The sequence below is a fragment of the Strongylocentrotus purpuratus genome, unplaced genomic scaffold (assembly GCF_000002235.5).
Source record: "Strongylocentrotus purpuratus isolate Spur 01 unplaced genomic scaffold, Spur_5.0 spur5_scaffold_13, whole genome shotgun sequence".
NCBI classification, from domain to species: domain Eukaryota; kingdom Metazoa; phylum Echinodermata; class Echinoidea; order Camarodonta; family Strongylocentrotidae; genus Strongylocentrotus; species Strongylocentrotus purpuratus.
In genome coordinates, this window is record NW_022145598.1 from 10,832,627 (window position 1) to 10,845,797 (window position 13,171).

Here is a 13,171-nt window from a genome sequence, read left to right on the forward strand (position 1 = left end):
GACAAAACAGATTGGTCATGTGACATTTATGATGAGCGACCTTTTCATCGGGTCATTGCTATGGTATCGGAGGTGGATCACTGACGCTTCGCGCAATGTTAATATTTTTATAATTTGCTTAAATTTACCTTCTCAGTAAATATTCATACATTTTATTGTCTTATATATGACTTTGGCTGGTAAATATTTATTACATGTGGTAAACATACCAAATGATTCCTCCTATCAGAATTGTATTTTGGGTTTATTTTTGTAGCGCAAGTGCATCAACTATTCAACTTCCGTTATTCGGATGTAAACAAACAACACATCCATATAGACCGTATGCATGCTTTGCTTTTGGGCTAATCACTGAACCGTATGCCAGCGGCGTTTATATCAAGATTTATCAAGGAAATAACATTATTTTTGAAAATCTAACAAGATGAACAGCTACACTACCCTGCCAGATTATGTTGAGCGCAAAGGATCATTATTCTTGCGATCCAATCACATGGATTATAGCCGTCCAACTCTAAATTCTAATTGGTAAGTTAATCACTTTTTCCATCGGTTCGCCGCCCCGGTAGTTTGTCTCCGCTGGGCCGGGGAGCGTTATTTTTGTCTGCGGCATGCACAGATTGGGGTTAGGTGCACGTGCGTGTTGAGCCTATGGGAAAGTTTAGGGTTAGGGTTAGGGTTAAATCAAGACCTCTTTTTAAGAAAAAAAAACCCAATTTGTGCTGCAGAAAAAAATGACGCCGCTGCTACAGTATGCATATATATAGATCTAGACCAGTCTACACAGAGTTTGTGGTGAAGTTTGTGCTGCTGCTGCTGAGTACGTTGTAGATTTCTAACGTAACTTATTGTTGAGTAGGTCTATTTCAGATTGGCGATATAAATATAAAGACTTATCGCAATTAAACTTACTGGTATCATGTGTTAAATTCTTTTCTCTTGGTTTATGTTTTTTTTTATTATTGATAACGTTGTTGTGGAGTGTTACTCACTGTTACTAGTTCTAGATCTAGTGTTAGTGTTACAAGTGTTAGGCATTTTAGTAATTATTGTTAATGTTAATGTTATGGCATTGCCAACCAACAAATATGTGAAGAATTTTTTTACTTTACTTACTTTACTTTACTTTAAAACACGATGTTTTAGGTCTAAGCCTGTTCATCGATCCAGGATTCTTCTGTGATTACTGCTATTTTGTGGAGGGAGGAGGTTGTGTAATAACATGAGACAATAGACAACACCTAGACCGGCTCATACAGAAGGCTTACTGGTACACTCTTTGACCAGTGACTATCAAGTCTATTCTTAAAAGAGTTTACCGACCCAGCTGCCACAACGTTTTCTGGGAGACCGTTCCACAGTTCCACGACTCTATTGCTAAAAAAGTATTTTCTTATATCTAGCCTTGAATATTTCTTTTCAAGTTTTCTAGAGTGACCTCGAGTTCGATCTTCTGTACTCATCTTAAAGGGCATCTCTTGCACAGTGTACAAGCCATTCACGTACTTTTAGTCAGATGAGTAATGCCTAACGGTCAGTGATGTACAATGCACAGTTATGAATTGAAGCAGCTGGACGAGTTGACCCTGAGAAAGTTGTCTCTCTTTAGTTTAGATCTCGAGATTTATTCAATTCTTCTCGATTTTTATTTCTATTTATTCCAGATAAAGTCCCAGGCATAAATAAATACTTTATCGTTCCAAAACTTTCACAACAAACAATTGGCATTTTGCTAATCATAATCATCATCTTTCTGTTTCCACTTTTTTCCTCCCTACTATACAGGCATCAAGCGAGAGAAGCCGAACCAAAAGATTATGACATTAACGGTTTTGAGACCCTTCAAGACAGGAAACTACATAACACAACTTACCGAAGAATTGGTGATGTCACTGATGGGGTAAGAATGAACGGTCATATTGATGGCTCAGGGACCCGTTTCACAAAGCCTTTTTTCAATGACAAATGACAAAAATCAGTGACAAATCTGTTGATAGCCGATCAGAAGAAAGGATTTCAGAAGCTTATAACAAAATCTGACATCTGTCACCCATGACAAGTTTTGTGAAACGCCCCCCAGATCTAGAAGGGCATTAATCTTGAGTTAATTTCTATGAGTCCTTCTGATTCCCAGCTAATGATACTTGTATAATTATGTGCTCATGCAGAGTTAATTTAAGGTCAGGTAATTAAATTGAATGTAGAGAGACTTGCTTTTCTAAGAAGAAATTCTGTTAAAGCAAACTTAAATGGAAATAAATCCATCTTCAACTTTTAATGCTATTTTTGTGGATTTAATTTTTGAAAGAAACTATGGAGTTTTAAACCCCATTGTCATAAACATGTACAACAACAAAATTGCCCCCTTAAGTATTAAGTAAATTTTCAGAATTGTGCCCCCCCCCCCTCCTCTATCTTTTTTTGTTATCATACAAAATCTTGAATTCACCCGTTCATTTAACACCTTTTATAAATATCTTTATGTAATAATTGTATGTCAAGATTTCAAGTTTCAATTTGATTTACTTGCATAACATATCCAAAATGCGTTGTGCATCCATACTTCTTTTTTTGATCATGGGTTGTTTTGTTGGATATTCTTTATGTGAAATTGAGATTTTGATGTATAAATCTGATAATGTTTAAGCTTTCTATTATTTATTTTTATTATTATTGATCATTTCCTTTTCTTTATTTTTTTTTCTCTGCAGTCCTTTCCATTGACCACAACACAAGACCATCTGGAGCAAGCAAATTTAAAGAAAGACTTTGAAGAAAAGGAGCCAAGAAAGACAATGGTCAATATTGACACTATCGCACATGTAGATTTAGATAGGTAAGGCCCAACCCCTTTATCGGGTATAAGTACTGTACGTACATGTAATCAGGAATCACAGAAGTTGGGAGATGAAAGTCTACATATTGTGTTATGACTCAATAACATTTGTTTCAGAGTCTTGAAATATACTGTCTTTGTAAGAGTCCTCCTCCAATCAAATCACACACTTGCAAACTATTTCTCTACTACAGAGATGTGAGAGATTACAAATTTGTTTTACATTGTCTAATATATCCTTTGACACTGAACATTTTAAAGCCTATCTGCACTAGTTTGGCCAGGAGGGATTAGACCTCCCTGCATTGTCACTGACAGTTGGTTATCTCATCAAATCAACTCTCAATTAACATAAGAAAAAGGGGATCATGGGGAACTAACAGGTACCCCTTAGGCATTGTTTGCTATATAGAGGGCGCCAGTAGCTACAAGTAGTGCAGTCCCGCTTAAAGTGTACTGTCTTTAATAGTAATAGTAAGAGTTGTGATTGATCTATATTGATCACAAGGCCGCCAATCAGTTTCAAATTTACGAGTGATATACAATTTTTGTTTCATTGTCTAATATCCTTTGACACTGGAGATTTTAAATTGAGTATTATCATCTTTATGCTCACAAGGTTAGCATAGTTTATTATTTATTTTGAAATGGCTAGAATTTTTTTTATGATGACACCAAATCTTGTCCTTTATAGAATTATTGACTTTCATTTTTTTATTCATCTCAAACTGAAGATCATCAACTATTTTTGTGATAGTATCACAACTCTTTAGGGGATTTCTTCACTTGATTAAATTTGATTTCTCATCTGGTGTGATTTTGATTTTCAGAGATACAGGCAAACCTAAGACAGGGTTTGGATCAGTTTTACCCAGACACAACCCAGAACATGACAAGCGCCACCTAGAGACGACAAACCGCGCAGACTACAAACCTCCCTATCCGTACACAGCAGCACCTGTAAGTATATGTATGAAAGGAAAAATGTTTGTCCACTAATAATAATTGTTAAATGAACCCCCCCCCCCCCCCCCCCCACACTTACACAGACACTTCACTTATCTTAAATGTTAAGGGTATGTACGCTTCTATTTCCTTTGCTTTTTCTCTTTCTTGCTCTCTCTCTCTTCTCTCTCTCTCTCTCTCTCTCTCTCTCTCTCTTTTTCACTTTTCCTTTCTACATCTCTGTTCTCTCTATCTCCCACTCTATTTCTGTTTCTCTTTCTCCCATTTTCCCTCCTAATTTCATAGATAATAGGAAATAAAAAATCATATACATGTACATGTACTCTGCTTTACCAGTAAATGTGTTTTCATGTGACTATGACTTAAGATATATATTGACTTCTAAGTATAATAACAAGATATGAATTCATATCTATTTTAAATATCATCATATTCCCCAAATGATTCACTGTGACCTTCATACTATACACACGGTGTTTTGCAGCCTACATTTTTCTCAACTTGCAATCCCTTATCATTTCTAATCCTATTCTAATCTTAGGAGCAATTGCCGGATTTCGCGGACAACTCCAACGCCTACCGAAAGTGCCACAGCCAGTTCACGGACACGGCGGACTACAGGCACTTTGGCCGAAACACATACAAGGACGAGAGCGGGATCTATGCAAACACGCAGCTGAAGAGGAACATTTACCAGACCACCAACACCATCCCCAAAGTCTTAGAATGATGATGGTGATGATGGTTGTTCAGTAGACTGGACTTATAATCTATTTATTTTCAAATGAGATTCTACATGATGCTGAGAACTATTGGACATCGACTTTGCTTACCGTATACTAATTCAGCTTGCATTGTCTCATACTCAAGAGGATAATGACGACATTTGCCATTGTTGATTTTATGTTATCTATTCATATTTTTTCCTTCAAAAAATGAAATTCAAATGGGTGTCTTCTATTACAGACACTGGATGCTGTAAATGATCATCATCAAGTTTGCTCTTTTTTGACTAAAACACACGAAAATCATCTAAAATTCCTGAAGTGTTCTAACTTTAAGGAATGCTACAATTATTGGACTCTGATTTCTTGACAATCATTTCAATTTTCTTCTATGATATGAACAGTTTGAACACAATTCCCAAAATCTTAGAATGGTCATGATTTTATTGCAGTAGACTGTACTTCATCTATACACTTCCAAAGATAGTTTCAAATGCAGCATTTAGAGGGTTTGAATGCACTGAAAGTTTTCTGATTGTGAAGTTTTCATGTATTTTCCTTCCATGCAAGATCCGTCCAAATTCTGTTCCATCATGCCATAATCCCAAAATGGTAATGGGATGATTAAGAAGCAAGTGTCTGAATGTCAGTATGCTGCATTTGTATTATGTTTCAAGTTGAATTATAGTTTTACTCATGGAAAAGTCTGAACACTCTAGCTATTGGGCAAAAGATTAGCTTATCAAATTGCATGTGTTTCGACAAATATGTATTCAAGCTATTAATTGGACAGAGTCTAATTCTTACAAAAGTTGTTAGACAATCAATGCACAAAATATAAAGCCTTCAATACAATATGTGACTTAACCAACAAAGCCTTTTCATCTTATTGCTCATTGAAGTAATGATTTAAAGAAAAAACTATGCATTATCTTTGCAAGAAGATCAATATTGGTGAAAATTGTTATATTCAAGCCTTTTATTAACCGGGCGCCGGGCGATTTTTACCCCCCGGTCCCTGACTTTTGGCGCCCGGTAAGACGGGGAAAATGAGTACCGGGCGCCGGTCATTTTTTATTTCTGGCGCCCGGTCTGGGAGAATTAACATTCTCTGTTTCATAAACTTCCACATGTCTAGCACTTAATGTTCACAAATGTGACAAAAACTTACTTGATACGAGTAAAATGTGGACTGAATGAACCCTAACAAATCATTTTATAATGAGAATCCTAATTAAAATCGCCCAGAAACAATTGCAGCACGAATACGAGCGGCCGTTCAATCCTACTCCTAGCGCCACTGCTATGGGGCTATAGCAGCGGCGTGCAGACCGCTAGCTGAGATCGAGAGTACGCGAACAACACTCTCACTCCGTCTAAAAGTTTGACTGTGCGAACGTGGTTAGCGGCTGGCTGTGAGAACGAGCATATGCATAGTTTCGCTATTGCTTTGTTTTGGCGATTCCTGTAGCGCGCACTCATGTACATTGCACACAATACAGGGGATGTACACCACTCAAAGACGAGAGCATTTCCCCAGGCCATGCATACACACACAAATGACATAATCAGTGCACTGCACTACACACACAGTGTCAGTACAACAAAGTCCCGATGTAACTTCCAAAAATCCATCCCAAAAGCCAAATTTTGCTGTCAAAAATGCGGAATCGGAGCCATATTTCCAAAGCTCACGGGGGTTTAGCCCAGTTTTAAGAAACAACTTCACCAAAAAAGCGCTAAAAATCAAGAAATCAGCGATTTTGTTACCAGTTTTTTCGCCTATCGCATGCCCTTCGAATGTGATGGTATCTTCAAAAAGTCAAATGAAAAACGAACACCGGACCTGCTGATGCATTGACTTTATGTACAAAGTTTATTGCAACTCCAGACTTGCCTTGATTCGACCGCAATTAAGCACCAATGGGTGCCGCACCTTGGGCATAGAACATCATCGTGTGTTGCGCCGCAATTCAGCGACCTTCGTACTCATTGACTAAAATTCTGTGATGTTTTAAATAATGGATTTTTCTGATAAAATAGGTAAATATATTTAACAAATATTTTTTTTTTAATTTTCTAATTTTTTTCTAATTTTTTTTAATTATTATTTTTGTTATTTTTTTTTAAGTGACAGGTCGGCCGCTCTCAATGATTGAATGCGTTTTTATTCAAAGAAACATAAATGCAATAGCATTGTATAGGGAAAATACCAAAAACGTAAAACAGGCAAAATCTGTTTTTTCACCTAAAATATGAATATGTTTTTTGAAAGTGACAGGTTGGCAGCTCTGCATGAAAAAAATTGTAAAAATAATTTAATTCCCCCCTTCCTAACATTTTTCAATTTTTGCATTTAACAGCATGAAAATAGTATTAAACATGAACAACAACAACAACTACAAATGACAGATTTATCCAAGGTATGAGTGATTTAATATTAGAGTGCTCAACATTTAAACTAGAAATTAAACTACCGTATGTATAAATAAAAGGTAACGGTTAACAAATAATTTAAAGGAATACATATTTTCATCAATTTTGGAAACGGCTCCTGGTCCTGGAAAACGGCTCCCGGTCCTCTAAAAAATTTAAGGACCGGGAGCCGCTTTTTCAGATATTTGGCTCCCGGTCTGCTTTGACTTAATAAAAGGCTTGGTTATATTTATGTATGATCTTATCTGTGATGTTGTTTCTGAATAAACATTTACTTCAACAACAACAACAACAACAAAACAACAAAATATTGGTAGAAATATTGATCTTTTCTTAATTTCAAGAACTATTGCTGCAAAATATTTTATGCAATCTTGTTTTTAATTCAAGTATTAATCTCTCAGTATAAAGTGTCTTATTTCACAATTATCTATTCTTCCTGACATACCACTACCTTGAAATTAGATTTCATGAGAAAGCTGATGTAGTATTGTTTCATTATCATTAGAGTTCTAATGTATATATCAGTGAAAGTAAAGTGCAATCCTATGCCTTGTGTCACAAAGAGTTGTGAGTGAATTAAATCATTCTCAACCTAAAAAGAAGGTTAAGTTCTTTGGAGAGGTGAAAAATAATTTGTGAGCTTTATCATTGTATTATGCAAGTGTGGAAGAACATGAGATAAAATATGTTTCCTGAAAAGCATAGCTCTTCAAATGCCTTTATATTCTAAATATGGCATGTAACAGCATAAAAATTGGGACAGATTTTTATGCCACATGTTTGTGTCATCCCATATACATCTTTTTGTGTACAGTGCTTGTAACTTTACCAAGACTGGGCCAAATTTCTTATCATTTTGATGATTTCAGAACCTTGCAGTACACACCTATTCCTATATGATAGATGACCAATTCTTACACAATGCAATCGCATGACCGGAATTCAACTTAATCTTTAAGTGTAGATTTCTAACAATCTCAAAGTCGTACATCGGGGATTGTAAGTTTATGATTGATTTGAGGACTTGTTATTGATTGATATCAATCAGAACTCTTTACAAGACAAAGTCAGACTTTGATGGCTGAGGAGACAACTATCATGACTATTAATTATTAACTATTAATTATTTGCATTTATGCATGTAAATATTTAAGAAAGTAACTGCAAATGTCCTTGGATTAGTTTTTGCAGCCACCAACACCATCTTGTTTGTTTTTTTCATTAATCAAAGTCTTATTTTTCTGATAGAAATCCAAAAGTTTGGATTTCACTTATTTTTTCACTTACAAAATACTGAAAGTAGTCATTTGTGACTCCTTCTAACTACAATTTTTATATTTTTGTTTTATTCTTAATTAATGTTCCTTTTTGTGGTTCATGTATTCTGAAGGTGAACATTTATCAAATCATGTTAAACATTAAGTATGAATATTTAGCAATTTTAGATTTAAAAAAAAAATTAATATCACGATATGTGAAAGCAATAAAGACAATGAATAAATGTGAATTGTTTTGTCTTTCAACTATTTATTTATTTATTGATATCAATTGCACTCGTAGATATAAATACATGCGTTCTAATATTATACAGACAACATACCGTTAATTAACAATATTCCATTATTTTCACTCATCAAAATGACTTGTTACATTTTTGTCACATAGTTATGCAGTTTATTTAAAAATTGTACTACATACACAGCTAGAAATAGCAAATATACCTGCATAATTTATGTTCATTTTTCACAGTTATGCTATCCAACATACGATCACATAAAAATTGCAAATACATTTTTTAAATAAATCTGAGGCAATATGCCATATTTGTAATGTAATCAAATTTATATTTAAGTGCCTCAATACAAATTATTTCATTCACCTGCTTCGAATAATAAATTGTATATCAATAGCAGAATGCAAATTGCATATATTACGTGTTAGGTAGGGCAACCTCGGGGGGGGGGGTACTCGCATATTAAGACATACGAGGTGTGCCGCTCTAATGGGTAACTAAGTTCACAAAAAATCCCCAAACATGGGTCCCATTTTAAACCAAAATGCCCCTAAGTATAGATCCGCTTTTCCCCCATAATGTTTGTCCAACCTACCAACAACGTATGTATGTATGTAATTTGATTTCTGACTAGAGATACATGTATTCGTAACAGAATGAAATAATTCGTATCGCGAAGGCATATTATTATGCATAAATTTTGTTTCATTACGAAAATAGCCTATTTCAGTAGCTCTGCCCATCATTTTGAAACGTGTGAACATTGCAATGACGCATTACATAGCCCTCTCGCGACCATCATTCCACATTTTGTAGTTTGGCTCATCTCTTGATTCAGAGCCCTATACAAAATAGATTCCAGATGCAAGAGTAGAAAGGGCAACAATTTATGAACAATTTGCATCCATTTTTGTTTCATGACCATATTACTTTTAATGCCAGGAATTTTTTGTATGAAAATAAGCCTCAAAATTCATTAGTTGGCAACTTGTTGAAAGAGTCAAAATCATTGTGATTTTTTTGATCAAAATTTGTCATTTTTCCTCCAAATTTTCGACATCCTTCTTGCCCATGTTTATTGTTTTCACTTTATTTTAACAATGTAGCTGCAATAAAAGGACAATGTCGTTATTTTTCAATTTTAAGAACAATATATGATCAATGTAGGGGATAGGGTATTCAAATTTCTCTTGAGATGATTTATTCAATATCTTTGCAATCGTATTATGTTAAGTTTGAGTTCTTTGATTAAATCTTGCACTATGGTTCACTTGGCACACAAACATTACAGCTATATTGATGATTGTGAAGCTTCGTCAGATCCAAATTTTGCATTTGCAAACGCTTCTAGAAATTTGGAGCTCCCCTATAAAATTTACCATTCTAAAAATATTTGTTACAGGACCCCGTCTTATAAAGAGTTGATATAAATCGCAACTATGCACATAAAAGATAGGAAACTGTAAACTTGCGACTGATTGAATTTTGGAAAGGATATGAAAACTTACAGTAATTATCCGACATTTATTGACATTTTCAATTTCATTTCGACACAAAATGCGAGTATCGTTTTCTTGCATGCGGAGCAACTGAGTACTACTGTTCGCGAAATGTTCATAAACAAATTAAACGTAAATGCTTTGCTTCTACTGTCGGTAGGATACTGTATTTAAAAACGAAATCGACCACAGAACACTTATACTTTACCAATGAGGTTAAATTGACTTCAGTAACATCGTAAAAACATAGCAATTAATAATCAGCAAATAAATATGGAATGTTCATTTGAAAAACAACATTGCACTGCTTTCGAGTTAAGCTATTTTCAGAAGATTAACACAAGCAACATGAAGTATTGTTTGTTCTTAGACATAATATATTACTTTATACAATATGGATTTATGTACAATGATTTTGACATAGATTTGCGTAAACTCTGCAAAGCATCGGCTCTTTATCTATTCAGTATTCCTTTCTAGCGAACACCCCCTCTACGGCGTAAATGCAGGTTGCCCCTTTGGAAAGTATACCCCATTTATCATTGATGAGGCCAGTTATAATGTAAGTAATTTTTATTTCATATAAATATTATTCACAATACTAACCCACATCAAGTGAGAGGATTATAATGCTTTATGGCTTAATAAAAAACTAAAATTGAGTTGGAGTTTAACTTAAATGATATCATATGAGAACCTAAAGTTTTGTCAAATAACTTCATTAAAGTATTAATGACAAATCAACATGTTTGTTAAAGAAGATTCCTGGATTTACATAACAATGATGCATTTCACCACAAAGTTAATTACTGCAAGTGATTTTCATTGCTATTTTTTTGACGATTCGTCATAACGTGACTTTTAAGTCGGATATTATATTTGAATTTTGTTTCTTCCCTGGATGTTATGGCTTTAAAACTAAAACCCCAGAACATAAGAACTGAACCTTCATAATAATTATGCCGATGTTGAAAACTACAATTCATCAACAATACGCCCGGATTCAAGAAACAACACTGACCGGTTTACAACCACAATTACGCCAAACTGGAAATACTTTAATATTTCTGCCTTTACAAACATGTTCAAAATTTCAAAAATACTACAAGGAATTTCTCAAAATTATACATTAATGATAGGTATTTAAGGATTAAACCAACAATGGAAACGAAAAAAAATGTTATTCTCTTTTTCTTAAATCGGTTAGCTAATTTACACTGACATATTCATCCTGGCTGAGCGGGGAGTCGGCCGACTTTTCGGACATATCTAAGTCCGAAGTGTTATCCTTAAAAGAACGCATGCGCAATGACGCCTGACTGAAACATCGTTTTTCGTCGTCATCCAGGCAGTGGGCCGGCGAACCGTGCTTCGGGGATTCGGAGGGGCTTCGGGGAGAATCGGGAGCATGGATGTGGTGCTTCGAGTGTTTGGAGGCGGTGCACGAGTTGGTGCACGTGGGACCGGAGTGCGAGAGGCAGTTACAACCGGCTGTGCTGGCGGGTTGGTGGAAGTGGAGGTGGTCGCCGAGGCCTGAGCCTGTGATTACTCTGTGTATGGTAAAAGAGTCAAAAGAGAAGAAATATATTTATTAGTAAATTTAAAATACAGTACCTAGCGTATGTAGTTAAGGCTTGAGGGGGGGCTGGCAAACTCGTATAGCGAAAAGAGATAACATGAAGAAAGACAGAGGAAGAGAAGGAAAAGAGAGAAAGAGGGAGGGAGGAAGAGAGAGACAGAGAGAATGATAGAGAGAGAGAGAGAGAGAGAGCAACGTGAAAGGTCATTTATTTTGACCGCATTGTCCCCTTTTATTTCAACATCTTTGTATATCCGATGGCCACCCCCCCCCCCCGGCCTCATGACACCGATGCCTTCTCGCTGCTTATCTAATTATACTTCGCCTTAATACTGTAAAGGATATCATCGCTTGAAACATTCTTTAAACGAGCCCTAAATCACCGTTGTCATCGTCACCCATCTCCAACCATAATCGCCATCATCATCATCATCATCATCACTACCACCACCACCACCATCGTCATCATCATCATCACCACCATCACCATCATCATCACCGCCACCATCATCATCATCATCATCACCACCACCACCATCATCATCATCTCCACCACCACCATCATCATCAGTGTCATCATCACCGTTTAACATTACTCAGACCGCCACCACCATCATCATCCTTATCACCATCACCATTGTGGCGAGTTCGCTCAGTCGGTAAAGCGTCTGCCTGTCGAACCAAAGATCGTGGGTTCGAATCTAACCAAGGCGGATGACTGAACCTGCGTTGTGTGTTAAAGTGCCCCTTCCATTGTTCATAGACCCCGCCCCCCCCCCCCTCTCCACTCAGTGTTATTTAGGTTACGCAATTATATGCATGTTCCCTCCTTTTGAAAACACCCCCTAAGTCCGATGTGTAAAACGGGCTTATGTGTACTACGAGCCGGACTTTGGTGTGTGAAAAATACCCCTTTACCGGACATTTTGGTAACACGCAAGTCACGCATGCGGTTCCTCCGATCACGAAGTGTGGGGGGGGGGGGGGGGGGGGGGGGCTGGTCATAGACACAGTCTATGTTAAGTGGAAATTACTCCGTCTTTCGTATATGATGTTAAAAGGAGGCTCCGTGTGGAGGAGAGTCACCACCCTTGCACGTTAAGAACCCACTGCGCTATTCGTAGCCTATAAGATAAGGGGAAACCCCGAAGTAGTGGTCCACCTGCACACCCCCAATCAGTAATACCACGAGAAACTTGAGGGGGACCGTGATTCAGTTCTTTTTTCGCCTCCCAGGCACCTGGTGACGCCAAATACAATCATACTTAATACAAATAATAATAACCATTATAATTATCATGATCATCATTATTACCATCACCTTTATTACTATCAACATCTTCCAATTGCATCACCAACATTTTCATCATCATCACGTATTATTGTCATCATCATCGTCGTCATCGCTATCTTCGATCATCAGCAGCTTCATCCCACAGTACATATTTTTCATTAAAATCATGAACACCACAACCACGACCAGCATCATCCTTATCATCTCCACCATCATCATCACCATCTCTACCATAATCATCATCATCATCTTCATCATCTGCATCATGTTCCACCAAGACCACCGCCGTCATCTTCATCACACTCGTTCACGCCGATTAC

The 13,171-nt window shown here is 36.4% G+C and overlaps 1 protein-coding gene across 1 annotated transcript; it reads left to right on the forward strand.

The window, feature by feature from the left end:
- Nucleotides 1-310: 310 nt before the first annotated feature.
- LOC580840 (protein C9orf135) lies at nucleotides 311-5,484 on the forward strand. Its single transcript, XM_780871.5, has 5 exons — nucleotides 311-528; nucleotides 1,786-1,900; nucleotides 2,712-2,836; nucleotides 3,667-3,796; nucleotides 4,344-5,484. The coding sequence occupies exons 1-5, from the start codon at nucleotides 425-427 to the stop codon at nucleotides 4,530-4,532; spliced, it is 663 nt and encodes a 220-aa protein (XP_785964.3). The 5' UTR covers nucleotides 311-424; the 3' UTR covers nucleotides 4,533-5,484.
- Nucleotides 5,485-13,171: the final 7,687 nt, after the last annotated feature.